We start from the raw sequence: 27,544 nt of genomic DNA, 5'->3' as shown, positions 1-27,544 counted from the left end.
GTGTTAGACAGGCCAAAACAGCCTAAATATGGTTACTGAACAAGCATTGCCATAGGCCTGCTTAAATCTTTGTGGTTTCATGCAAAACATTGACGGGGGAGGGGGTCAATTACACTTATAGCTTCCCTTTTAGCTTGTTATTACTGCCTAGTTAATAATGTTGCTTAGAAAACAAATTGGTATCAAAATTATAATTGGTAGGTGTATTTCAGCTACTCATGCACCACATGGCCTGGATTTCTGGATCTTGCACAATGTGTATGTGCAATAAACGCAATGTCAAATCTTCCACTTTTGACAAAAGTAACAATATGCTGTTATTATATCTCACAAACCTGACGTGATAGCATAAATCTGAGGTCAGATTCGGATTCAGCACCCCAAAATTACTCTAACTCAGTTTTCAAAGTTTATAGAGCAAAAATCGAGTAGACCAGTGTTATCAAAATAAAAAATAACCAAATGAGGTAAAACCTTGTCACACTTTTGGGGGGAAAGCCCCCAGACCCCAGCTTCTTTATATATTTCCACATATCTCAACTTTTACACTATTCTTTCTTGCAAGATTTTTTTTTAGACGGAGCTGGATGGCCCAAATTTTATTTCTAGATCCGCTACTTAGTGGTAGTCAAATCTGTCTTTCTAAAGCATCAAAAATACGTAATTAGTAGATGACGATAGTGAAATGAGAAGGGTATGATCATCGAAAAGGGCAAAAGCAAAGAAGAGCTATTTGAATTACGTTTGTAATTGAAGCCCTTAGTGTAAAAAGGTGATAAGTCAAAAAAGTTGTTTTCGAGAAAAAGCCTTTTGAAGTTTCATAACTTTGCAAAGTTACCCTGTTCACGCATCTGCCCAATTCCTTATATTTTTCTAATCTTTCGATAGCTGGTGATGATTAGAACTATCTTTTACATCGATATGACATCTTGGTTAAATTACTGTTTGTTTATTTGAACATAAATTGACATATCACCTTTATCCACAGTGTTTCACAAACTTTGAAAGAAGTTTTGTTTATTGAAAAACGTGATTTGTTTAAAAAACACTGCATGATACAGCAAAAGAAACCGAAGTAATATAACAGAAACTGCTTAGCAATCTTCACGATCCTCAAGACTGTCACGCTCCACCAAGCGTTCGTAGAACCAGCGGTGTTGTTCTGGGATATAAGGCATTTGTTTTTGTATATCTGCTAATTTTTTCGCAGCAATCCCGTATGAGAAATCTTGTTTCTTTTTAAGAGCTGCCATGTCAATGGTGTCCAAGAGATTCTGGCTTTTTCGTTTGTGTTGGATATCTACCGTTTTCCAAGTGGTTTCGTTGAAGCTGTATTTGTAATTAATCTTGCCAAATTCCAAAAAGCGCAAAGCGCAAACCTTCTGAATAGAGAAATCTTCCTTTTCCTCATTTTTCTTTCGCCGTACCAACCCAAGGCGTGAAGGAAGATCTTTGAAGCGGTAGAAGTTGTTTGACATATCATAAACAATGTACTTGTTTCTGTGCTTCGTGTCACGAATAATTTCCTTGTACTGGGATGGTAAATAAACAGTCTGGTGTCGTCGAAGTTGCTTCTCTATCGATCCAAAATCTCGATCGCAGTCCATGTATGTATGTCCCACAACAGGGAATTTGTGATAAATCCCCTTGAATCTTCCAGAAAGGAGCAATTTTTGCCAGAAAGTGATGGTAAAAAAGTTTTTATTCTGCCCACCACACGAATCAGACCACGCTAAAAGTTTATCACCTTTAATATCAGCTTCTAAAAAGAAGGCATGCAACGATGACAATATTTCATCAGGCCCCCGTCCACCTTCATTCTCCACCCAGGAAAACATGAAACCATTTTCCTCCACATCACCATCATTTTTCATTCGAACCATATGTATTCCCAGGTTATAAAACCAGACTTGTCGCAAATAAAAGGCAATGGACGTAGATAACTTGGGCAAAGGCATGGTTTGCTGCAGGTCAAAACACATAAAAGTCGTTCCTTTTCTGCTCCTAGCTTCTTCCCGGTCAGCTTTCATTTCAATGCCTGCTTGTTTCACATCTTCGAGATGTTTATTTGTTATTTATTCGTGCTGTTTGATACTTCGAGGTTACTTTTAACAACTCACTAAGTTAATAATGCCCTTACAACTTTGTAAGCGCAGCCTTTAAACACTCACTGAAAACATTTATTTTTTGCGCACTAGAAAATTTGTATGAGGGAACAATGATTGGAAGAATCTAATGATATTGCACAGTCACCTTTCGTCTTCAAAACAAACTCCAAGGCTTATGATAAACAGCGAGGTTTTTAAAGTCATAAGTTACGGCAATGTTTTTTCTATCAGTTGCGTGACAAAATTATAACAAACACCAGTGTCCCTAAATAGTCTACAATTCGATGTAATACAATAGCCGGTGCTTTCTGCTTTTTCATGCCGCTGTTTTCTCAAACAAGTTTCAAAGCCGCTTCTCTGCAACAACTTTATTTCAGTGAATACTGAAAAGTTTGGGTGTTCATCAGGACAATTACCGTTTCTAGCACTAGTTGCTACGTTCATCTGATGAAATTGAAAGTAAAATTAACAACAAACAAGATGGTTTATTGCTTCACTGACGTTTCGCGCACCGTGACAATGCGCATCCTCAGAGCGAATAACATACAAAATAAAATTTCACCAGGTTATATACTGCAGTGCGATTGAAGGCAAGAAAAAATAAAACACGCAATATTTAAAAAAAATTGGCCAATGATGTGTGAGCGATTACTTTCCACGTTAAATTACGTAAAAACTTCCAACAATAGACATAAAAATTCGAAGCGGTGACGACCAACAGAAAAAGTGCGATTGAAGGCAAGAGAAATAGAACACAATGTTTTAAAGATTGGCTAATGATGTGATATTTCAGCAATGAGCAAGTGCCGTGGATTAGTAGGTTATGATAATTCTGTAAATTTTTTTTGCATTTTGCCTTTCTGTCAAATCATACAAATTCAATTAATATTACTTATAGCCTAGTTCTAAAAACAAGTTTCACATCCCACCAATAGCCTACTGTGCTGTATTTGCTGAAGTTACATGGAAAACTTTTCATATAGGTAGCTTATGAATCTCTTTACTCTGTTCCACCTACATATATGTCTTTATACTACCCACGGCAAGTTTGTGTTAACTATTGCAACCTGGTTTTACAGTTCCAAACGGCTTCTGAACAATTAATACTTATACACTAGCAGCCAAATGTTTTAAACAGTTTCCAAAAATTTGATAATAATGCAACTTTTTGTCACTTTTTTCAGTTTTAACTGCAACTTTTTTAAGTGTTGTGACAAAAGTAGCCTAAGCGAAATAAAGAAAACGTTTTGTTTTCATTTTTACATCGATCAAGTTGAGGACACTAACTTGTATTTGGGTCATCGGTTTGAACTGAACAAGAATTTAAAAGTACTTGTAGAAATGTCCCAGCCAAACATTACTTCGGCATTAGCTTATATCTAATTATTACTAATGTTGTGCGAAGCTGCAGCAATACATGAAAGGAAAACGATCATCAATTTTGAACGAACAATGTGGGGAAACATTTGGCACTGTAGGGTATGTGAATAATACATTCTGCGATTTCAAATGCTTGTGCGTAAATGCAACTTCTGTTAAAAGTGCAACGTTTTGCTTTTTTAGTATCAGAAAAGCTTGCCCTAGTTATTACTTTTATAATAATACACGTGACTGCAATTTTACAATGTTGAATCACTGTAGGTCACTCTTTAAAAATGCCTTTGATCATGAGTTTAGATCAAAGCTGCCTACATCTTGCAACCAGTGACGTTCGGTGGCTTAAATCGTTGGGAAAGCAACTTGGAAATATTCTGCAGCAAGGTAGTAGGCACGAAGGGCGTAAGGGGTGTTGCCGAAGGCAACACTTCCAGCGGGGGTCTGGGGGGGCCTCTCCCAGAAATTTTTGAAAAACACTTCCAATTTGGTGCGCTCTGAGAGCATTTCCAAAACAAATCAAAAATAAAAATCTGTCAAATTGTGCTTCGCCTATGTCGTGATCATACATCCATTTAATGTTTAGAAGTCATGAACAATCTTAATTTTAACGCTGCAGGACCAAAATCCAGTGCTAGACATGGAATAATTATAGTTGTTTAAATATTTAATTTGTCATGAATGTTCATTCTTAGATATTCAGTTAGGCCTACACTACAAAAACTAACACTTAGGCCTAAACATTACAACCGCAAGCAATTTGTACAAAAAGCTGGATAAGTTTGCCTCCTGCGTATAGAAGATTAACGAACTAAATATTGCATCCGCACCTGAACGTTCATTGGCGAAGTAACGTTATATCAACGCTGTAAAAAGGGCAAAGGCATGACTATGAAAGCTAGTAGGCTAAAGTACATGGCGAGGAGACATCAAAAAACAGCAACAATCTTTTCGCCTTTATGATGCTGTGCTGTGTACCGTGACGAGAGACCATTCTGTGCGTATGACCAGTTAGTCAAGCAATTGAACGCATTGACGTCACTGGGAAAGCAACTCTAACCATAACACATCTGATTGGCTAAACAGCTGGTGACGTTTTGCAAAACGAGTGAGGATTGGATAAAACGAAGGCGTTTTTGGACGTGGGGAAAGCAACTTTGCAAGTTGATTTCCCTGAAGCCTCACTGGTTGTTTCTGACAGGAGCGTTTGCGTTAATTGTCATTTATAGGCAAGACATGCGGTTTGGTGAGGACTTAGACTACTCACAAGCGTTACGAGTAATTCTAGTCACGAACAGAGTAATTTTCAAGTTAAAATAGACGTGATAAAAATAATAAGAAGTTAAACCTAGAATTCAGTCATTATATTTTGCATAGTTTTCGCTCAGGCAAGCACTGCTTTCCTTGCTTTCCCTCACCGATCGTCACTGCTTGCAACCCACTGGTGCATATTAGTCTAGGCCTAATCCATTTCTTTGGCCTGCAATCGTGACATGTTTTCGAGCCGTTATTGTAAACAATAAAGAATTGTCTTAAGATGGAATAGAAATTTATTCTTGCTTTCAGTGGCGACTGCTGCTGTTTGTGAGCAGTAGGGCTGCAATAAATAATCTGGGGGGCAAAGCCCGTCTCTGAGTTCGCCCCCCAGGCGAACGATTCCGTTGGGGGTCTCCCCACAGAAAAATTTGAAAAATCACATTGAATTTGGTGCGTTCTGAGCATGTTTTTACCTCAAATTTTGATAAAATGCTTTCAAACTTTGTTGAAAAGTTGATGTAGGCTATTTCAGCTTAGTCTTGACTAGCCTAGCCGTTGCATACAAGGCTCAAGAGATTTTGAGATGCCCTAGGCTGAACTAGCATTCCTATAACCTGTTGAATACCCTAACTTTACAGCTAACACTTCTACATTCATGGTTCATCGCTACTCCGCGAAACAAAAACTAACTTTAAAAAGTCTGTAAAGTTATTCGGTTAAGGGGGGCTGTTTTCCATGCAGCCCTAACAAATTCAAAAATTGCCTTTCTGTGTGCTGTAAAATTCCAAAAGAGGTGGAGCTTCAAGGATAATTTTTAGCCAATTAAAGCGCTTGAAATCCAGAATCTCGGGCTGCAGAGAAGTCTGCCCAAAATGCGTGTTGCCAAAAGAAACTTTTAATATTTCAATTTCCGATCCGCAATCCTTAAGTGAAAAAAAGTAACCGGGTCGGACAAGCACAGCGGAAAACATATTTTCCCTCTTCTCGTTCTTTCAGGTGGGGCTGCAGCTCTGCAGCCCCATGGCACGAGGCGCCACTGCCTGCTTTCACTTTCGTTTTCGGCTGAGTGAAACAAATCTAGAAATCTGTAGTTTAAACTTAAAGTAGACGAGACATCCTGAAGTCAGCAGCTCTTTTCCAGCCACGGACTAAAACCAAACTTTACTTTATTGAATCCTCTTGATGGCCTTCCACTGTGCTGTATTAGAGGTGCAAGAATTATTCTGGTTTCAGAGCGAACAAAGGTATATTTACAATAACACCGCGTGCACACAATCAAGTAAATCAATCTCTAAACAATCCTCATTTCTGATTCAGTTAATACTACATATAATTTACATCTAAGTAATTACCAGCTAGTGGCGTGTGCAAGATTTTTTTGGCGGGGGCGGGTACCTTAACTTGCATTCGATTCAATTGGACAACACTTTGATATCTTACACTTACAGCTTGCGCAAGTTTTAACGTAACCTGTAGGTTGACACAATACAAACTCTCGCTGTCTTTGTGTATTTCACTGTTTTTACGGTTAAAGTTGCTTCATTGTTTTCACTGGCTTCTTTGTCATACATTCACTTCCGCGTTTTGTTGCTTCTACCTTTTTCTAGACCACTGCTATTTTTGGCATACATTGTTTTTTTTTTTTCGTTGTGATGGTCAGAAATAAAAAACAAACCGAAATTGAATTCATTGAGTTTCTTGTTGTAATGGTCATTTTTATGGTTTTCTTTACGTAATTGTGCCAACGTTTTCTGAGTCTCTTCTTATTGACTTTCAAGTGTTTTGATTGTTGCTTCCTTAAATTTTACATCAGTTTCAAGTCATTCAATTATTTCGCCATGTTTTGATTATAGATCCTTTTGAAAGGCAATGTGCTTATAGATATTTTTATGTTTTTAATGTTTATAGTTTTTCCTCTGTTGTACGGAACTGCTCGGTGGAACGTTTATTATCTGCACATAACTTTTTCAAAACTTCTCTTAGAGTTGTTTGGTCTTCATAGTTTCATTAGGAAGGCATGCTTTCAATACCGTAGCCGCTGCGAAAGCTTTTAAGCTCTATAGTCGGAATAGTGGATGCCCATCAAATTGTTGTTATTTTGATTCGATGATGATGGTCTTGAAAGTGGAGAATCTAATGATACCTGCTTCTTTTTCGTACTTTGTTGCTTAGGTGGAAGTTTTGGTTTTTGATCTGAGGTTTCTGCAAAATTAATTTAAAAAAATGAGAAAAAAAAAGTTCTGCAATTAAAAACTGAGCAAACGAGACTTAGCATAAGGAAAACTGATTTTTTTTCTAGTACAGTGGTACCCCTATAGGCCTTTTTGAAAATATTCAACAAAATAATATTCATAAATAACTACAGTGTTATTGAAATGTACTTTTAGCAATTACTTTAATATTCAATTTTCTTCATACATTTCAGGAGCGTTTGCATGATGCTCGATAAAGCGCTAAATTTTACTCCTATCATACACACGCTGCCAGAACTATGCGTCATGCAAGACACAAAATAACATAAGAAAGTGGATACGGATGTTGGTTGCCTTGGCCATTTCCTTTTGACCTTCAACCATCTAGCGCAGGTCTGTAAACGACAACAAAAACTATTACGGATAACCTACTTTTATTTTGTATTTAAACAAACCATTTCCTGTCGTCAGCTTGGCCGAAGATCAAGTGTGTGATTTAACCATCAATTGCAACAACGCAACGGATGAAATAGGTTGTCCAGAGAGCACGCACTTCTACTGTGTCGAAGGAGACAAACTTTTTGTACCAACCGAGAAAGTTCTTCAGGGAATTGCCGATTGTGCTGACGGGTCTGATGAATGCCCAAAGTTCTATTTAAGTGACAGTCCCATATCGTCTAACAAATTCTTAATCGTATCAACAGCTTTAGTTTTTTCTTTGGATGATGGCAATTCTCGCATTGAGTGGCAATGGAGCAGTTATAGTTACCACTGCGTTGTTTATAATATCGGCAAGTCGAAAAAGTCCAACAAATAAACCTTCTCCTTCTTTGATGATGAACAAGTTATTGATTTTCAATCTTGCTGTTGCTGATTTCTTCATGGGAATTGTTCTTTTCATAATCATCATAAAGACAAGAGATTACTCGGGGGATGATTGTTTACGTGACAAAGCTTGACGAACAAGCAGCACATGCAGTGCTGTTGGAGTCATTATAGTCTTGTCCAGTGAGGTTTCGTTTTTTTTCTTATAGACTTTATCTTATTTTATACCCATTCAAAAGTCGAGAAGTTAACACTTACTTATCTGGCATCTGGATTGCTTTAATATGGGTGGTATCTTTTGTCATAGCCACAATTCCCTTGCTAAGAACGTTTTCTCTGTCAATGATCACTGGAATGTGGATAGAAGAAAACAGTTTTTATTTTAAAGATGTTGCAGATTTTTTATCTCTAAAGCAGTTTGCCCAACGTTATAATGCAACACGTGGTCTCTTTGCCTTGGACCAGAGCGTTTATAAAGATTGGTATTTTTTGGAAAACCATTTCAAAAGTGAAATTACAGGAGAAGCACCAATTGCACGTGGTTACTTTGGCTACTATAACAGTGCAAGTGGTCTGTGTAATCCAAGGTTTTATAAAAAAGCCAGTGACAATTCCGATCTCAACACGTTGTCACCAACAGTGATCATCTTCAACTTTATTGCTTTGGTTTACATAACAATGGCATACGTTGTGATCTATCGTCGCACGACTTCCAAACGTCCAGTTGGAGGAGGTCAAAGAACGGACCAACAACGCAAACAGGCAAAGACTCTGCAACAAAAAGTAACAATTCTAATAGTAACTGACGTAATTTGTTGGCTTCCTATCTGCATCATGACTTTCATTAGCGTTGGAGGAGTGGCTCTACCCCCAGAAGCATATGCTGTGTCCGCAATCTTACTGTTTGCCAATCAACAGTTCGATCAATCCACTGATTTACACAAACGTATTTCCAAGACATGGGCTCAACTTCAAAATATAATTAATGCTGCAAGAAAGCCAGCTTTTCCTTCTAAGCTCGTTGTGTCTAATCAATCTGGCCCAACTTCTACCAAAGCTGAGGTTTCTTCGACAACAGGAATGAAAGTAACTTACATAACCAGAAACGTTCCACGAAGCTCACACTCAAAGAAACTTCAAGAAACCAACCAACCACTCTCAAAAGAGAAAGAAAACCAAACAAAATACGGATATTTCAATAATTTAAGTAGTGTGAAACCTCGTAAATGAATAGAGCTCGTAATAATGTTTGGTCGCTCGCCGATCCTTGCAGCAATGCAAGTTTTCACTTGCGATGATTTCATCAACTTATGCATATATGTCACGATTATCATTACTGTGTTCCCACTTCGCCAAGTATTCAGATCCCCGTCCGAAAACCAGCTGGGACATGGCCTCTCTAGACTTGCCTCATCAAGGCGTAACCGTTTGCTCACTGGTGTTGGACGCTATGGTGCAGACATGTTGCGCTGGGGCTTGGCAGAGAGTGCTGCTTGTGAGTGTGGCGAAATGCAGACGGCAGCCCACATTATCAAGGATTGCCGGCTATACAGACCACCCCATGGTATGGAAGGACTAGTTTCCATCGATGACGACACCAGGCAGTGGCTAACCAACGGATGCCCTGACATATAGCGACAACACGAGAGAAGAAGATTACTATGTTGCGTATGCAAAAGCCTATTGCGGCTACGAATGCTTTGTTTTGCCTTGAAACGCTATTACTGAAGCAACGTAAACAATCACTTGCTTGCTTTGCGATTTGCTCTGTATTCTATTGACAATTGCACTTTGGTTGACAGTTGCACTTTGCACTTTCTCATTTATCCAACGCATGGGATAGGATACATGATCCAACATTTGTTTGGTTTCCAAATATTTTGTGCAAAAGCTGAGAATATACAACTAATATGATAGCTACAGATTATATTATACAGTAGTCAGTAGCTCGAATTAAGGAATACAGTAGCTCGAATAATTGTACAGTTGGATCGTCTCATCTGTTGTGCTAAGCAATGTCATATGGTACCAGTCATATGGTACCAATGTCATAATGGTACCAAGCTCAAATCAACCTCTCAACCATCTTCACTACAAGGCTGATGTCTAATCAAGTCACGCTCTATGAATGGTAGTTTTACAATGATGTTAACTGAAAATTGTAGAACGTTCAAATTTATCTGTCACGATGTTCGTGCTTGCCTCTTCTGATAGAATTTCTAAACAAAACAGTTAAGCTATGCAGTACGAAAAATTATGAAATTAACTTTTAAAATATTCCATATTCGAACAAAGATTTGTATTTTTAAGTGAGTTGTTTTTTCCGATTTGGCAGCTTTACTGCATACTGTGCACTTATTATTACGCATTCATTGCTTTGAAGGGCATACGAAACTGAAAGACAATAAACAGCATGTAAATAGTAAACAAAGTTTTACTGAAATAAGAAAGTTTGGACATTTTGTTTTCTTCTGCGTCATGATAAATGCCGTACTGTTTTTATTCAATCTCTTTATCAAAACTGGATAAACAAAAAAAAGTCGAATCAGCGCCGCTTGATCTTGAAGCTTCTTTGTTCCAGAAGCCACGCACTAACCAACTGAGCTATCGGGGCAGATTTAAGGAAGAAATCAAAAAGCATCAAAGAGTGCAAAACTCGACATCAAAAAAGTGAGGTGGCTTTATGGAATTAAAGATTTGAAACAAAATTACAAAATTAAAAGAACTAAATTAAAAGAGAGATGGCTGGGAATAAAAGGTCTGTAACTAAACTACATCACCAAACACCAAACCGTTGGCCTTCATTCTTATCGGATTTTGCTTAAAAAATTGTCGAGCAAATTGTACATGACTTTGCAGAAAAATTAAATTTCAACGCTCCTATGATTGCTCATACTGCAGCATTTTTCACTTTGAGAATGTTGAACCTATATGTTTGGTTTGTTGCTTTTATTTAAAAAATCCTTCTTTTTCTACAGACGTTGATTCAATGTAAAAAAAAACTGATTTTCTAGGTGAGTGGAAGCATAGAGGCATTCAGAACAATGTGTCTTTAGAAAGAAAGAAAGTAAACGTTTACAAAATGAAAGAGTGCAGTCATAAAAATGGATGAAGTTGAGTTTTTGCATACCTATAATTGTATACTAACTTAAAAAAGGACACGGAATTCATCAACGGCTATAAGACTAAACAAGATAAAAATAAACAGTTACAATCTTATGTAATAAAAAAAATTATTGCCTCTTTTAATATTGTTTAATTCAACATAAAACCAAAATGAACAAATCAATCTCTTCTGATGTGTTCCAAAAAATTTGATTTTATAAAATTGAAAACATCCAGGTTCGTTTTGTATTTTTTGTAAATTTATCCACTTCATCCTTTTTCGTTAATTCATCCAATTTATCCACGAATTGTAAATTCATCGTTTTGCAAATTCATCCACTTATTGTCTTATTGAATTGATCATTCAGCAAGGGAATTCACAATTCCACAAGTTCCATTTGAAATCATTATCACAAAGAACTTGTTAACCTCAAGAAACTCCATTCATAAATTAATTAGTCTAGCAAAATGCAATGCACGCTATTTTTATGTTGACTGTTTTTCGAAAAACATTAATAAAATTCCAGCGAAATTTGAAACCGCTTTAAAGTCCCTAATAGTATCAAGTCAACTGGAGCTCTAGCAAAGAACAAAGTTTTTCAAAACATTAATTTAGATTACTTGAAATGTTACTTTGGTCAATGAGACGTTAAGTGGATGAATTTACAAAACAACTCAGCAAGAAAATTTAACCATATTTTTGCTTTAAATGTTCTTTATTTTTTCGAAACTGAAAGTCTTTCTGTATTGTGGAAATTATTTTCAACAACATTCCACAAAACAAACTTATATGGACGTAAGAAGCTATCGATTCGTGATCTGCGTCTATTGTAAAATATATGCGTCTATATTAAACAACAAAATTCCCCACATTACAATTGTTTATAAGGCTTCGCTTTTAGCCTACTTGAAATATGCGATTTTTTTTGTCTATGTTGTTGCAATTTAACAGCGTGAAGATTGTGGCTAAGAACTATGCTTTACTTGAAGAGTCAAATATTTTCTACTGTCGTGTTACTGTTATCCAGACAAGGTGAGCAAAGTTTGTGGTGTATTATGTAATAAGGACCAAATTTAAAGCAATGCGTGTCACGGGTAGTGCATACAGTTGCAATCATAATGGTAAACATATACAATTTGTTCTTGCTGTACCATTAGTTCTGGTTGATAATAAGGATAAATGTGCTTTGGGCTTTTAAGGCCGGTTTCAGAGATTTTTAGAATTACAAAATGCAAAACTACCTGTTTGAGAAAAATGGATTACATAGATAGAGGTTGTCAGATGTCTGAGTGAAGCCGGAATCTGAAGTTCTTGGTACAAATAGAATCCGGATTGGAGCTACAGAAATAGTATGAAGCGTATGAATGACTTTGTAAAGGTATCACTGCAATGTAAACGACCTAGCACCGGCTAGCACCCTTATTCATAAGCACCACCTGGCACCCTCTACGGCTAGTAACGGTTAACACTCCCAAAGTTTCGTGACTACCCTTTGGAGGTGCTAACCGTCACTAGCAGTAGGGGGTACTAGGTGGTGCTTAATGTGGGGGATCGGTGTTTAATAGGGGCTCTAGCCGGTGCTAGCTAGGGGTGCTGGGAGATTTCCATTGCAGTGATCATTTACAATGTCATTCATACGCTTCATACTACTTGTAGAGTCTCATTTTTTGCCACTTAAAACTTTTAGCGTACTAATATTTGTGCTGCACTTGGCGCAGTTGTTATTTTTATGTAGCCTACTTCTGCGGTTTGATTTTCCAAGCAATAATTTTTACATTTAAAATTTTTTTCGTTTCATGACAGAGGAAACGGAAGGTATAAGTTATAGTACAAAATAACTTAGTTCGTGGTTTATGGTTTGCGCTTGGAATCGAATTCCAGTTTGGAGTCAATATCTCTAAAGAAAATTAGAGCAGGTGTGGCGTTGGAGTCACAAACTTCGGAGTTGGATGGGGGTGGGAGTCCAGAAAACCTGACTCCGTACACCCCTAGTTCGTTGATCCAACTTCACCAAGCATACGTGACCATTGGCACTAAGCGTTGTGCTAGCTCAGCGACAAATCAGATCAGTGTTGTTAAAGTTTTGCAATCCCATTTGCTGTCATGTCATACTATTCGTTTTCAGTGTAAAATCAACCCAAAGTAGCCCAGTCCTGTTTTTTATTTGATTATTGATATCGCCAATGTACTGAGAGAGTAGGCTAATGAGCATAATAGCCTATTGTGTTGGTTCATAATTTATAGGCTACATTTTTTTTTATTAAATTTTTTGTGCTTTAACCCTATCTGTAGCGACACGGGGCTTTATGAGGACGCCCCACTCTAGTAGTAAAAAATTTCACAGAAGGAAATATGTTAGAAATGTGAAATATCTTGGCTTTTAGTTTTTATTCTTTGCGAATTTTCTAAACCTAAACTGGTTATTTTTCTATTTTCCTGCCCTTCACAATAAGCATTTCGTCTAAGGTAATTAGACATTTTCGTGCAATGCTAGTTATAGATATGTTAATGTTAGTGCAATATAAATGTTAGTGCAATTACTTTGAAATGTAAAAACGCCCAAAAATGCCTCATATTTATGAGAAAAAGTAATTTTTTGTTTAGTTTAGCATTACTCTATGTTATAATTGAAAAATTTCAATTTTGAAGCAATTTCCGGAAAACTAAAATAAAAACTGACTTTCTGACGTTTTTTCATTTCAAACAATTTAGTTCAATAAGTTTGTTGGGTAAAAATTTAATTTCTATATGCACAATACACATGACTATTATCTTGTAAAATATTTTGGCTCTGTGATTTGCATAGCTCCCGTTATTAGCGATTAATTAGCACGGGCGGGGCTAAGATAGCCCGTGACGTCCTTTCCGCCTACGAAAACAGCTCGTTATTAAGATAGGGTTAAAAAGGTAGCTGAATTGAATGATTTAATAACAAATATTGTTTACTTGTGTAATCAACCCCACCACAAAATAAAAATCACTGTAGACTAGCTCAAATTATTTTCAGCGCGTTACGATTCCCTGCAAAAGTTTATGAAAATGAATAAAAAACAAAAAGAGTATTTGCAGAATGCAGAATGAAAATGAAGTAACAAAGAAAAAAAAAGGAGAAACGAGATGAAGAGTTCCTAAGCTAACAACATCAAAATAAAAAAATTTGTTACGTAAAATCTTGAGGTAAAATCTTAACGTAAAATCTTAAGCCAACCACAGTCGACTGCTTAATAACATAGAACCACTTTGCTTTAGATACAACTAACGGGAAAATATTTGGATGTAAACCAGAAGATGGACGTTTTGAGTGCTCAAGTGGCACCCAATGTTTTCCCAGATGGGCGGTTTTAGATTTTAGAAAACACTGTGACGATGGTTCAGACCAAATAAGTAAGTTGGCTACATAATTCAACTAGCCTACATAGCCTTGTCTTAGAATCAGTAGCGGATCTAAAAAAATATTAGTGATGCCATGCACACCTTCGATAAACTATTTTTTAGAGAAAATTGACGATAGTGACAGTTTGGTCTCAAAATACAACTATTGTAGAAAAAATTTCGTAAAATTTTACCTCAAAAATATTACAACGAAATTCACCTTATTTTGCTAAATGATTGTGCGTTTTGTAGGCCAATGACGTTTTTGTTCAAGACGCACACTAGCCTACACTCTATATTTGAACATAATCAAAAATCAAAGCTATAGATTTATGTAGAAGCTGAAGTTAAAAGTTATAGGTCATTGTTGCATTCGAAAGTCAGAGCTGAAGTTGCATTTGATGCTAACAACACTTCTACTTAGTTGTAGGTGAATTGCTGCTGATCGTAGCCTATAGTATATAGTCATTTTTCATGTTTGTTCTGTGATGAAGTAAGGGAAATCGTGACAAATAAAATGTAATTAGGCTATGCAGCTGAATTTCTGCTTGTCAAAAAACCTGTTTATTTTTATTTAATTGAATTGTAAAATTCATTGCTATGAATAGCAGCTATGCCAAATTTATTTAGTTTTTGATCTTTTATTATAAGGTACAACACCGGTTATTTCTCTAAAAACTTTAAACATGACACTTGGGCACCACAATGCAAATGTCAGGGATTCAGGTTTAATTCCACCATACAGAACCAACAGTTAAATGCTACTTTTTAGCGAAACTAATGGTGAAGTTGAAAAGTTGAAGCATGCTTGCTGAAGTAAATTACATTAATTAGCCTTCATTACCACTAGCTAACATATTGTAGGTCCATTGAACTGTACAGATGATGAAATCAGGGACCGCTTCTTTGAACGGTGCGTGAATAAAAGAGATTCTGTTGCTGAAGTTGCCCTTCACAACTTGTGCGATCCAGAGCGAGGTATTTTATTTATTTTTCATTTTGACGTAACAATAACATAAATAAAATTCAAAATTGTCTTCAGAACTCAAATGAATTCGAAAATGCACTGATCAGGGATGTTAGACTGCAGGCCATCTGTAGACCATCGAAACTGAGACTAAATTATTTTGTAGTTGACTTTGACTAATAAACTAACAATTGTCCTAAACATATCAGTAAGTTAACGACGTGATAAGCACATATCGTGCTATGTCAGGAAGCAACTTGATTGAAGGAGCCACATATTTTTGGAGTTGTGCAACCTGGGGCCAGGTACGATGCTTTCCGTGCGAACACGAATATTCGTCATTCGTAAGCCGTTCGTGTTTAAATATTTTCTTCGGAAAGCTTTGTGCGACTATTTTGAAACACAAAGATTTTAATTTTAACAAAATGTTTTAAATAGCCTACAAACAGTCAAAACTTCTCTAAAATGATTGCACAAATAAAATAAAAAATGATTCAAGTATTTTTTCGTTTATTTGGAGCGCAAAAGTTGGCTTACGAATAAAAATCATCAGCTACTAACAAGTAATTGTGACAATACATTTAAAACAATGATGACTATTGGTAACAAATAGCCTATACCCAAGAACAAGCATGCTTTCTAAAATTTTAACCTATTGGATAAATTTGCAGATGTTTTTCAGCCAGCCCAGTAATCAAACAAGTTATAGTGGTTATAAACGGCAAAAATGTCCCGAAGTAGTAGTAGTAGATTATACGAAGTAGGTTACTAACTTCGTTTCATAAATTTCTGATATCTGTATATTGTATAACCTATGCTAAAGCCTTTCCCATTTCAACAGTTTTTCAACGGCTGCTCGCATCTCGATTGTTGTTAGGTTATGCAAACTGTTTTCTTTCTTGTAGTTGTTTAAGACTTTTAAAAGTGTTAATCAATTCTTGTAAAGGGGAAAAAAGAAACGAACTACTAAAAGCGAAACTCACTTTAAATTTTTTTAAGACCTTTACTTTTTATAAATACATAGCAAAGCGCATTTATTGAAACTAAATTTCTTGTTTTCTGCGTGCGCGTGCATCGTTTACAAACTCTTCTCTGTAGGGTAGGTGTATCGCAACAAAACTCCAATAAGCCATAAAGGTAATATTATTTACCTTAAGCTTACTTTTAAAACGTATGTGGCAAACAAAAGTGATCTAATTATGGGTAACAAGCCTAATCTTAGTAACTTTGAAATAAAAAATTAAGGCATTTTAAATCACTGTCATTTTACTTTCGTTAGACTTCATCTGCACAACTACCAAAAAATGTTTGGAAAGGTGGCGAGTCATGGATACCAAAAAGAATTGCCGAATTTTTGCAACCCAAGATATGTCAGACGAAGAAGCTCCTTTGCCTTTTTGCTTAAACAACGAATTTTCTTGTAGTGGTGACAATAACAACAATTCACAGCGATGCATTCCGCGCGAATGGGTGAACGACAGAAATATAGACTGCCCAGAGTCTGGTTTAGACGAAAAGGAGGTTTTGAGTGAATGCTTTGATGACATAGAGTTTCGTTGTGCAGAACGTTGTATTCCAAGATATCGTGTTATGGATCAAACATTTGACTGTTGGGACTTCTCAGATGAGCGAACCACGTTGGCATGCCATGAGGAGTTGGAATTTAGATGCAACGATTCTGGAAGATGCATTCCAAGATCTTGGCGCGGAAATAATATTGCTGATTGTCCTGACGGAAGTGATGAAGAACCACTTCCTTTGGGGGAAGAATGCAAACCGGGTGAAGTGAGATGTGACAACAATAAAAGATGCATTCCAGAATCATTCCTGTGTGACGGAATTGATCAGTGTGGCGATTGTAGCGACGAAATCGAAAAATGCAAAAGAGATCAACAAATGTTTCGATGTCCAAACGATCCTGAAGGTAAATGTGTGAACATTCAGTATTCTTGTGATGGAGTTTCTGACTGTCCAAACAACACTGATGACATAATGTCAATAGCTGGATTTAAATGCTTCCGAAATTTAGCAGGATCCGTGCAACAGCGTTATTGCGTTATTCCGCAATCCAGTTTACGCGATGATATAGCTCAATGTGATGACAAATCTGACATTTGCTTTCCAAACGGAACTTTTGTCTGTCAACGATGTCTGGATAACAAAACTATAATCGCCCCCCGGCAAATATGCGATGGAATATTTGATTGCCCAGATTTGTCTGATGAATGTCTTTGCGAAAACAGGATTGTTGCATCGGCCAGATCTCAGTTTCTTTGTGGAAACGTCTGCTACGGAGACAACTCAGCAGCATGCCAAAATTGTTCTTCAGGACAAATTTTGTGCAAAGAAGAGAAGATTTGTATTCAACAAAGACAAATTTGTGATGGAAAAAAAGATTGCTTCCTTTCTGGTGACGATGAAAATTTTTGCAATCAAGTATTTCACAAACAGCTGAACGTGACCAACAATACGTTTCTATGCAACAATGTACCAACCCCAGGGTTTGTTTTTCTTCAAATGCTCCGACTTACCGAGCTTTTAACTGTTTTACGGAGTTCTGAAACAGCTACGGCGTAAGTATAAACAAATAGACGTAGCTTAGTTTATACAAATACAAACACGGAATATTTGTAGTGCATGTTTTCATAAAACTTTACATTTTTGCTTTTAAAAGTTATAGCTTGAAGCAGCAGTAGATTCGTTGATCTCTACATATTTTAAAGTAAACGTCGCTTGTTAAGTAATTTTGCAAAACGAGAATAAAAATACGAACAGAACTACTGCAGGTCATTGAAGTGCTTATATTGTAGGAGTGGAGTGTACCCTTGCAGTGCAAACTAGGTTTCACAAATGCAGCCGGTTTATCTGATCAAAAATAAAAAGCCGAAAATTACGACACCGTACTAAATTCATGCTTAGCAAACGTTTCAATAACTATACTGTTTCTATATGCAGTGCGACTGCTTTTTAATTCTATTTTGCATAATTTTATTGTGGTGCGATAGACTTGATAATTGGGTACATTTTGCGCGTGATAAAATCATAAGATTGTTCTACTACAACAGCAGGGACGTAACCACGGGAGGAAGGTTTAAGAACAGTTGCTTTCCTAAAATTTTATCTTGCCTCCCCAAAAACAGAGTTTTTAATGCTATTACAACATTTTAATGACATTGTAGGCTATAATAGCTCACGATGTTGAAAGACGTTTTATATGTGTTTGGTATAATATACCCATCATCTTCACAACAGCAAACAACTAGTAAAAATCACAGTTTACACGCCATTTAATTGATCTACTTAGACTAGTTAGCTATATTTGTTAATAAATGACCATCATCGTGTTCCTTGCTGTAGTTGAGGGTTGGAGGAAATATAATGTAAAATTTGTCGGTTGTGAGATATTTTGAATTGCAGTTTGGTAATCAAATCCTGCCCAGTCGTTAATACCATTAGTCCAAATTCTTGGTGGTATATAGGCTATAGCATAGGCCTATTTAAAAACACTATTTATTTGTGAAATCCAGAAATAATCTCACAACAAAAAAGTTCAAAGAAATATTAAATCGTTACTGTTCCAGACAATTGTTTACCAAATCAAACGTCATATAAAAACCGTTCAGGTCTACTGAATCTTAGCGTATTACGTCATGGAATCTTTCCTAAAAAATGAGCCAAGATTGCACCATTGTTTTCAACATCTACACCCACGACCTGCCAACCACGGTCTCCGCAAAATACGCTTATGCGGACGATCTGGCAATTCTCCACTCCACAAAGTCGTGGGAAAATCTAGAAGACACCTTGAGCCAGGACATGCAAACCATCTCAGCTTATCTCCAGAACTGGCGACTGAAACTCAGCGAAACCAAAACTGTGGCGGCAGCTTTCCACCTACACAATCGGGAAGCTGATCGTGAGCTACATGTCCACAACAACGGAAAACCTCTGTCCTTCTGCCCCGAGCCAAGGTATCTTGGGGTGACATTAGACAGATCGCTCACATACCGCCACCATTTGGTGTCACTGCGCAAGAAACTGACATCCCGCGCTGCATTACTGAAGCGCCTGGCAGGCTCTAGCTGGGAGGCGAGGGCTGACACTTTGCGAATAGCAGCCTTAGCCCTTGTCTACTCTTCAGCAGAGTACTGTGCACCTGTCTGGTGCCGCAGTGCTCGCTGCCACAACATCGACACTGCCATAAACAGCGCCCTGTGCACAGTGACCGGATGCCTGCGTCCCACACCATTGGACAATCTCCCCATTCTCGCTGGCATCCAACCTGCTGAGCTTCGTCGCGAAGAAGCCACTCTGTCCCTCGGTCGACGGGCACTGGAGCCTAATCATCTTCTCCACCACAAGATCTCTGCCTTTCCAAACGGGCACCCCCGCCGACTGAAATCAAGACACCCATTTGTGCCAGCCGCTCGGCTTCTGATCAATGAAGCTGACGAACAAGACATCTCTGCGGCTACTTGGGCGGACCATAAATGGCATTCTGAATGGAGGTCAAGCACCACCAGACTCCATTCATTCATCCCCGACGCCGACACACGCCCCATCGGCCTGACACTACAGAGACAGGCATGGGTGCGCCTCAACCGTCTCCGTACGGGCGTCGGGCTTTTCCGCTCAACCATGCACCAATGGGGATTGGCTTCTTCCTCCTCCTGTGAATGTGGTGCCGAGGAACAGACCGCAGACCACATCATCAATGACTGTAACATCTTCAAGCCACCTAACGGAGTGGAAGGTCTGCGCGTCATGGATGATGAAACTAAAAACTGGCTGCTCTCTAGCAGCCTTCCAGTGTAGTCCGGGAACATCGTGAATCTGGGGTGGTAAAAGGATAGACCCTCGGCCCCAGAAGCTCAGACGACGACGACGACGACGACGACGACGACCATCGTTCGTAAGACTTGTATCACACCTGTTGAGAATTACTTCACAATGTTTCACTATGACGTCACAGTAACTGCGTACGTGAGTTTGAGATACTGCAATGTATTCTGGTCATTCGTAAAATGGTTGCTTGAAAGTTGGTAGCATATTTAACTGTTTGCTTAGTGCTTGTCAGCTGGACAAAAATTCCGTCTTTATCTAAGTAGTTTGGATTGTAGTGGCAAGTTTTTAGTGGTGTATCGCGTTCCACTCCATTTTCGACAGCCAGGTGGCTAATTTTACAGAAATACAAATTTGAATAGACGTTTTCAAAGTAGTGTTTCTTTCGGTCATTGCATACAGATGAACGGATCCGGAAATCTTATGTTACAATTTTCCCACGAAAAGATTATGGTTTACCGCTGTGACCAGTAACCTAAATTCATTTTTATAATTCCGACTTTTGTGACATGATGGTAAATCATCTTATCAGCAATTAGGTTTGTAGTTACTGTTTTCATCATTAGTTCACTTTGATAAAACTTGTTAAAAGGACGATATGCATTGCATTGAACTACACATTGCAAGAAATCCTTAAAAAAACACGACAGGATGTACCATCTACTTCTACTACTTTTCATTTCAGTAACCTGCTATGTAAACCAGTGTGTAGGTAAGGGTTTGATGTTTTGCCAAAAAACGGTCATCAATTTTGGTTTTTCGTTATGGCAATATATAAATTGAATGCCCAAATGTTGCTTTAGAAATACAATTAACTCTCGTTACAATCAACTCATGTCACCAGTCGAAACCCAGAAAAAGTAGCATGGTTACGAATAGCATAAAAATCTCCTTTTTCTTAAAGGCACGTGGCTCTTAGATTTACCGATCGCCAGAAGAGGGAACTTCTCGCTGCCGCTCATGTTTTTCCCCGACAGGAGTGTGATCCTTTGCATAATTTTCTTTTCTCCAGTGCACCATTCTCCCTTGAAACTCGTAGTCTTGTTCGGAAGCAACTCCCAGAAAAGCCAGCCTCGATCAGGTTAAAAACGTCGTCTTCGGATGCGAGTAAGGAGTGGAAAACCTATTGTTGCCACTCAAGAAGGGATTGTAAATCCACCGCTCCAGCTTCGCCTTGCATTGTCTTGAATGTGATGACGTGGCGCTTTTTGAAATTGTCCAGCCAATCGTCGCTCGCCATGAAGTCTGAGATGTGCATTAGCTCGGCAGTTTCAAAGCCTTCTCGTCAATCAGATTGCCGCCGACAGGCAGATTATGTCCTCTTACTTGGCTCAACCACATGAGCACCTCTGTCACCCCTACTTCGGGTTGTGAGCTGGCTTCAGCTTCATGTGTTTCGGTGGAACTTAAGCTTTGATGGCCGCCTGGATTGCATCCCTCTGGCTAAGAATTTCCTTCACTGTGGTTTTCTTAACTTCGATTCTCTATTTTTGCTCACCCCCCTGGTCAGCTTGAACTGATTCGGCTTTACATGGTATAGTAGCAAGATTAAGGGGTAGCATAGTAAATTTGGTTTCAATTGAATTTCCTCGAGACGGAGAGAAAGTGGTATAGTAGCGGGAGTGGCACAGTAGCGAGGTGACGTAGTAACGATATTTGACTTTTATTGGATTTGCCTGTTAATATATTACAGCTTATTGTGCCCAAATGAATCTCCTTCTTTACGGTATTGTTGCCTATTTAAAGCATGTCGTAGCTATATAACCAAAACCCACATAATTTGTCGTTACTTTCAGATGTGATGGAATAGTAGAATGTCCATATTTTGAAGACGAATGCGGAGAGAGAGCGAATTGCACAACTCAGATGTCAATTTGCGACGAAATACCTTTAGTAGAGGCAAGTTAAACATGCTTTTAAAACATTAGTCATTTTGTTTTAGGCCCGCACAACAATCAGTTACAATATGAATTAACAATCAATCTAAGTCGGTTTTAGTAATTACCAAGACCATGAGTACATTGAACTAAGGAAAGCACTTGCCTCAGTGCATTAAAAGAAGTTGGCGTGAATACCGGAAAACCAACTTTCCTATCCACCTTCATTCTTGCATGTCATCACGTGTTCAACATTGTTGTGAAGACGCCCATATATACTTTCGAAATCGAAGAGTGTAGGAATGACTTTCTTACGAAAGTCGTTCCAGCGCTCTTCACTACGAGGCTTAAACATAAAGTTTCTTGCAAATGATTACCTTTTCTCTACTTACCTTTTGTCTACTCTACTATGATACTAAGTTATATTCACACATCACATGAAATTTTTAGTGCTTATATTGCAAAAACCATCCTTCAAATACAAAATAAAAAGGGGCAAAGTCCTGTTGGTCAGAATTTTTACCTGTCACACTCGGTTGATATCGATTATTTCTGGCGCTTTTTATTTTAGCAGCTATTTTTTGGACTACTGTGGTTGTAGGAAGAAGAATTTTCTAAAAAAAAAAAAAAAATAGCCCAACATTCTTATTTGAAGCATCTAAAGAGTCTATTCGTTAGATCAAGACCAATTTTTGTTAAATATACCTGGAAACAATACTTTTTTGGGCAAGTTTGGTGTTTATTAGCCCTACTCGCAAATCCATTGAGCTATCTAGGAAAATCTATTAACTCAACACTGCAATTCAACATATTAAAGTCAAATTTATTTTCGTACATGGTCGGGCACACGAATTGTTTAGATCTCAGTTTAGAAGATTATTCAAATTCAATTTGTTCATTATGTGTGAAACGCTTCGTTTTGCAAAATTTTTTTTGCCATAGTCATACTTTTTTAGTTTTGTTCAGAAGTTGGACTTGGTTGTCATTGCGTTGAAAGTTAATTACAGTTTGGCACGGGTTTTCGTCATCATTAGAAGTCATCTACGACCCCAGATTGGCTGTCCATTGTTTCCACAAATTGAGATCTTCAGCTGCTTTTTGCTTCTGCAACTCTCGACCAATCAGCCCATTGACTTACATCATCTCTCCATGTTCTAAGTTCATTTCCTATTTCCCCTACATCTCTTTCCTTTCACGATACCTTCAACAATGAATTGATGCAGCGGGCCCATTAATATTTTCAGAATATGTCCCGCGACTTTCGTCTTTTTGACTTCTTTCTGCCGTGCTGTGAAGTTTTGTACCGTAAACAGTAAAAGTTATAAGTTTAACAAGATTGTTTTTCATCACAAAATGTGTTAAAGCTTAGACACTTTTTTTGCTATATCTAGCAAAAAGTCGTAAAAATCGCAACACACTTCCTTGCCCCATCGGTCACTAATGTAAGCAACTGATAAGACAGCTGAATGAGATTTTTAAAGACAAATCACTATATAGCTTTCACGCGCTTTAAAACAAAGGCTAAACTTCACAAAACAACTGTTTTAATTAATTCATGATTAGACATAAAAAGTATTTTATCAGAAATACCGTAATGCAGTTTTTGTCCAATAGCTGTCACATCTGCTTCATGGGAGTTTACAGAAAAGTTTCCAGGCAATTATGAAAAAAATAGCCAAGGTTTATCTCAACAATACTCATAACGACCAGGTTCTCCAATAATAATAAAATACAGTCGGCTAACAGCCGGCCTAAAACATCCAAAAAAGTTCTGCATCACTACCAAAAAAACAAACTACCCTTGCAATATTCAAGAAAATTAAAATTGGATATTTAGCAGTATTTTTTTTATTAGTGATTGGTATTGTTATCAGATTTTTTTCACTGAAGATAGGGTATGTTGAGTCGTAAGTATATATTTCAAAACTTCCAATTAAAACTTATCCTCGAACTTATACTGTTTTAAGAATTTTGACAGTAGCCTAGTAATGAATAACTTTAAAAAAAATAGTCATAAATTAAATTTGGCCCACAACATGACAATTTGGCAACACTAATATAATTTTGTTTCGTTTCACCTAACGGATCATCAGAAGGTCTGAAAAAACATGCAAACAGTAAAGAATCGATAATTCTGAAAAGATATTAAATATTACAATTGTAATTTAATCTGCCAAAAAAAAATCTCTAGACCTGTACTTCCTGAGAAGATTTTTATTTTATTTTTATTTTTAAGATTTTGATGAGAAGAGATTTAATATCTTTTCAGAATTATCGATTCTTTACTGTTTGCATGTTTTTTCAGACCTTCTGATGATCCGTTAGGTGAAACAATTTGTAAAGGCTTCAGATAGGAATAACTATATTTGATTTAATTTGCTCTGCTTTGCCTTTTTGCTTGGCATTGAGCACTTTTTGTAGTATTAATAGTTTTCATTGTTTTAATTTTGTTTCGTGGTACATTATCTTGTGTGTCTATTTAAAAGTTATTTTTTTTATTTTTTAAACAAGGGTTAAAACCTGTTTTTTGGCATTATTTATAGAACAAAGCACAAGATAAAACTGACTTGTGTGAAAAAAGTTTTAAGCCCCCATCCGTATCAACACTGGCTACGCAAACCTACATGCAAAAATAAAGTCATCATCATCATCCGTTCAGTCGATTCCGACTCTCGGTTCATCTATAAATCTTCTCCCTCACAAACTTCTTCAGCTTTTTCATGCTATCTCGCTGTCATTTTTCAGTGTTTCGAGCCATCTCGTTTTGAGACGACCCTTTCCTCTTTCGCCGTTGACCAAACCAAGCATGATACAAAGTACCCTAACTACATTAATATATATTCAACAAATGTCAGATAAGCAAAAAAAAAATACATTTCATCATTTTGTTTTCAGACTGATTTGTCCTTGATTGGTCCGTTTCTTCGATCACAATTCGGCCTGTCAGACTTAGGAATCGACTCTTTTTTGGCAAGAAAATGCACTGGACTTATAGAGTACGTTATAGGAAAATCCATATGTAACGGCATACAGGAATGCCAAAGCGGTGCAGATGAAAAAGATTGTCCAAATAGATTTTATTGTGATGCGGGAGAGGTATCAGGATATTCATGTAAGTTTTTGTTGCCATACCTTGTACGGACAGGCCCATTATTACGTAAGATTTATCAGTAATATGAAATTCGAAAGGTAAAGGTAGCCAATCGGTTATAGAAATTTTATTTCAAAACAGCTTGACCTGTTCTGAAGCAAGTTTCTAAAAGCGATATGACATTAGAAATTTAGTAACGTGACTAAAAAGCTTATTTCCTTGAAACTGTTAATGCGGAACCTGCTTGTAGTTGTAACATCATAAGGTACAAAAGGTTTGAGCGTTTTATCAAACTTGCCCCACTGTGGGATGTTCAGAAACCTACATCCGGGGTTTCATTGCTGGTGCGTTTGAATATGAGCATACCGGACTATGAGCATACCCCAAATTAAAGAAGCCTACGGTAATTAAAACATCACAAAATTGAGAAATGTATCTTGTGTTTCAATGCATAGCATTTCATGATTTTGATATCGTTACTATGGGATAGTAGTCAATGTAGGTTACTGTAATGTATCAACCACAGTATATATATATATATTTTTTGCAGATATGCCACTGCGCAGAGTGAGTATAAGACCCCAACAGGTCTGTGATGGAATACCTGACTGCGATAATTTACTGGATGAAAGAAATTCTTCTGATCCAAGAGACAAAAATTGCTCTAATCATTTTTATTGCAAAAGTGGCGAAAAGCTTTTTGCGACAAACGCCCAAGTCTTAAATGGAGTAGCCGATTGTGAAGATGAGTCAGATGAATGCCCAGAGTACTACTTAAGCAACAGTCCTATATCTTCCAGCAAATTTTTAATTGTATCACCAGCTTTGGAGTTTTTTCTTTGGATGATGGCCCTTTTTGCGTTAGCTGGTAACGGAACAGTGATATTTACAACTGGTCGCTTTATTTTGTCTGCCCTAAAAAAACCTCCTAACAAAAAGCCGAACTCTTCTTTGATGATAAACAAGTTATTGATTTTCAATCTTGCTGTTGCTGATTTCCTCATGGGAATCGCTCTTCTCATAATCATCATAAAAACAAGAGAATACTCGGGGGATTATTGTTTACGTGACAAAGCTTGGCGAACAAGCAGCACATGCAATGCCGTTGGAGTCATTACAGTCTTGTCCAGTGAGGTTTCGGTTCTGACATTGGTCTGTTTGACTTCCTATAGACTTTATCACATCATTTATCCATACAGGAGCCGAGATGCAAGCAAGAAGTTTCTTGGTATTTGGATTCTGCTTGTTTGGTTGCTGTCGATTATGTTGGCAGTTGCTCCACTACTTCGAATCTTTTCGTTGACTATGGTGACATCAATGTGGATACAAAAAAGCAGTTTTTTTAGAAATGACACAGCAACATTTCCAGCTTTGAAGCAGTTCGCGCAGCGTCTCATCGCTTTAACTGCCACTCAAGAACAAAATCAAAGTATTTATGAAGATTTTTATACTATACAGGACTTTTTTGAAAATGACATCACTAGAGAAGCACCAACCCCACGTGGTTACTTTGGCTACTACAGTGCAAGTGGTCTGTGTATTCCAAGGTTTTATAGAACAGCCAGTGACGATTCCGATCTCAACACGTTGTCACCAATGGTGATCATCTTCAATTTTATTGCTTTGGTTTACATAACAATGGCATACGTTGTGATCTATCGTCGCACGACTTCCAAACGTCCAGTCGGAGACGGTCAAAGAACGGACCAACAACGCAAACAGGCGAAGACTTTGCAACGCAATGTAACAATTCTAATAATAACTGACATGATTTGTTGGCTTCCTATCTGCCTCATGAACTTCATTAGCGTTGGAGGAGTGGCTCTACCACCAGAAGCATATGCTGTGTCCGCAATCTTGTTGTTGCCAATCAACAGTTCGATCAATCCACTGATTTATACAAATGCGTTATCCAAAGCTATACGACACATAAACACTTTTCTTAATTTTGTTGTAATGAGGCTACAAAACAAGCCAATTGGATGAACTTAGTCACAAACAGCAAAAAAATGTTCAATGATGTTTTCCAAAATAAAGTAAGTTTCGAAAAGTTCAGATTTAAAGAAAATAAAAAGAGACAAAAAGTCAACCTTGGGAAAATGTAGCCTACATAGCCTGTAGCTTAGGCTACGTTCGGCTGTTGCAGTTATTTTTAAAAATGTGAAATATAATGCTATAATGCTCAACCTTGTTGTGTTTTTGTAAGAGCAGCAAAAATTATATTGTAATTTTTGATAAAAATCATAAACTTAGCATATTGTCTACGTACTGTACATTATTGATTTTTGTGTTTACGTAGGCTATATCTTAGGCCAGATTCACACCAAACATACAAAACGTCTTCAACATACAAAAACGTCGCACTAAATATGGTACATGTTTGTTTCATTTTACCATTTACACCAGGAATACAATTTCTGGTGTGAATGGTAAAAGGAAACAAACATGCGCCATTTTTCGTGCGACGTTTTTGTGTGCTGAAGACAGTCTTGTATGCTCGGTGTGAATCTCGCCAAAGGTTACAGCATAACTT

At 37.4% G+C, this 27,544-nt stretch overlaps 1 protein-coding gene across 1 annotated transcript; it reads left to right on the top strand.

The window, feature by feature from the left end:
* The first annotated feature begins 14,920 nt into the window (after positions 1–14,920).
* LOC145772582 (uncharacterized) lies at positions 14,921–26,997 on the top strand. The gene is made up of 6 exons (XM_082584444.1): positions 14,921–14,960; positions 15,099–15,212; positions 16,481–17,774; positions 21,840–21,942; positions 24,816–25,032; positions 25,562–26,997. The coding sequence occupies exons 1-6, from the start codon at positions 14,921–14,923 to the stop codon at positions 26,995–26,997; spliced, it is 3,204 nt and encodes a 1,067-aa protein (XP_082440570.1).
* The last annotated feature ends 547 nt before the right edge of the window (positions 26,998–27,544 follow it).

This window comes from Aplidium turbinatum, chromosome 6 (genome assembly GCF_918807975.1).
Source record: "Aplidium turbinatum chromosome 6, kaAplTurb1.1, whole genome shotgun sequence".
NCBI lineage: Eukaryota > Metazoa > Chordata > Ascidiacea > Aplousobranchia > Polyclinidae > Aplidium > Aplidium turbinatum.
This window is presented reverse-complemented; position numbering and strand designations above follow the sequence as displayed.

Bases quoted from the DNA above. Each gene is read 5' to 3' on its own strand.
- LOC145772582 (XM_082584444.1), top strand. From the start codon at position 14,921: ATGACACTTGGGCACCACAATGCAAATGTCAGGGATTCAG. The intron at 14,961-15,098 runs GTTTAATTCCAC...AACATATTGTAG, and splicing joins TGCAAATGTCAGGGATTCAG to GTCCATTGAACTGTACAGAT. The intron at 15,213-16,480 runs GTATTTTATTTA...TACTTTCGTTAG, and splicing joins CTTGTGCGATCCAGAGCGAG to ACTTCATCTGCACAACTACC.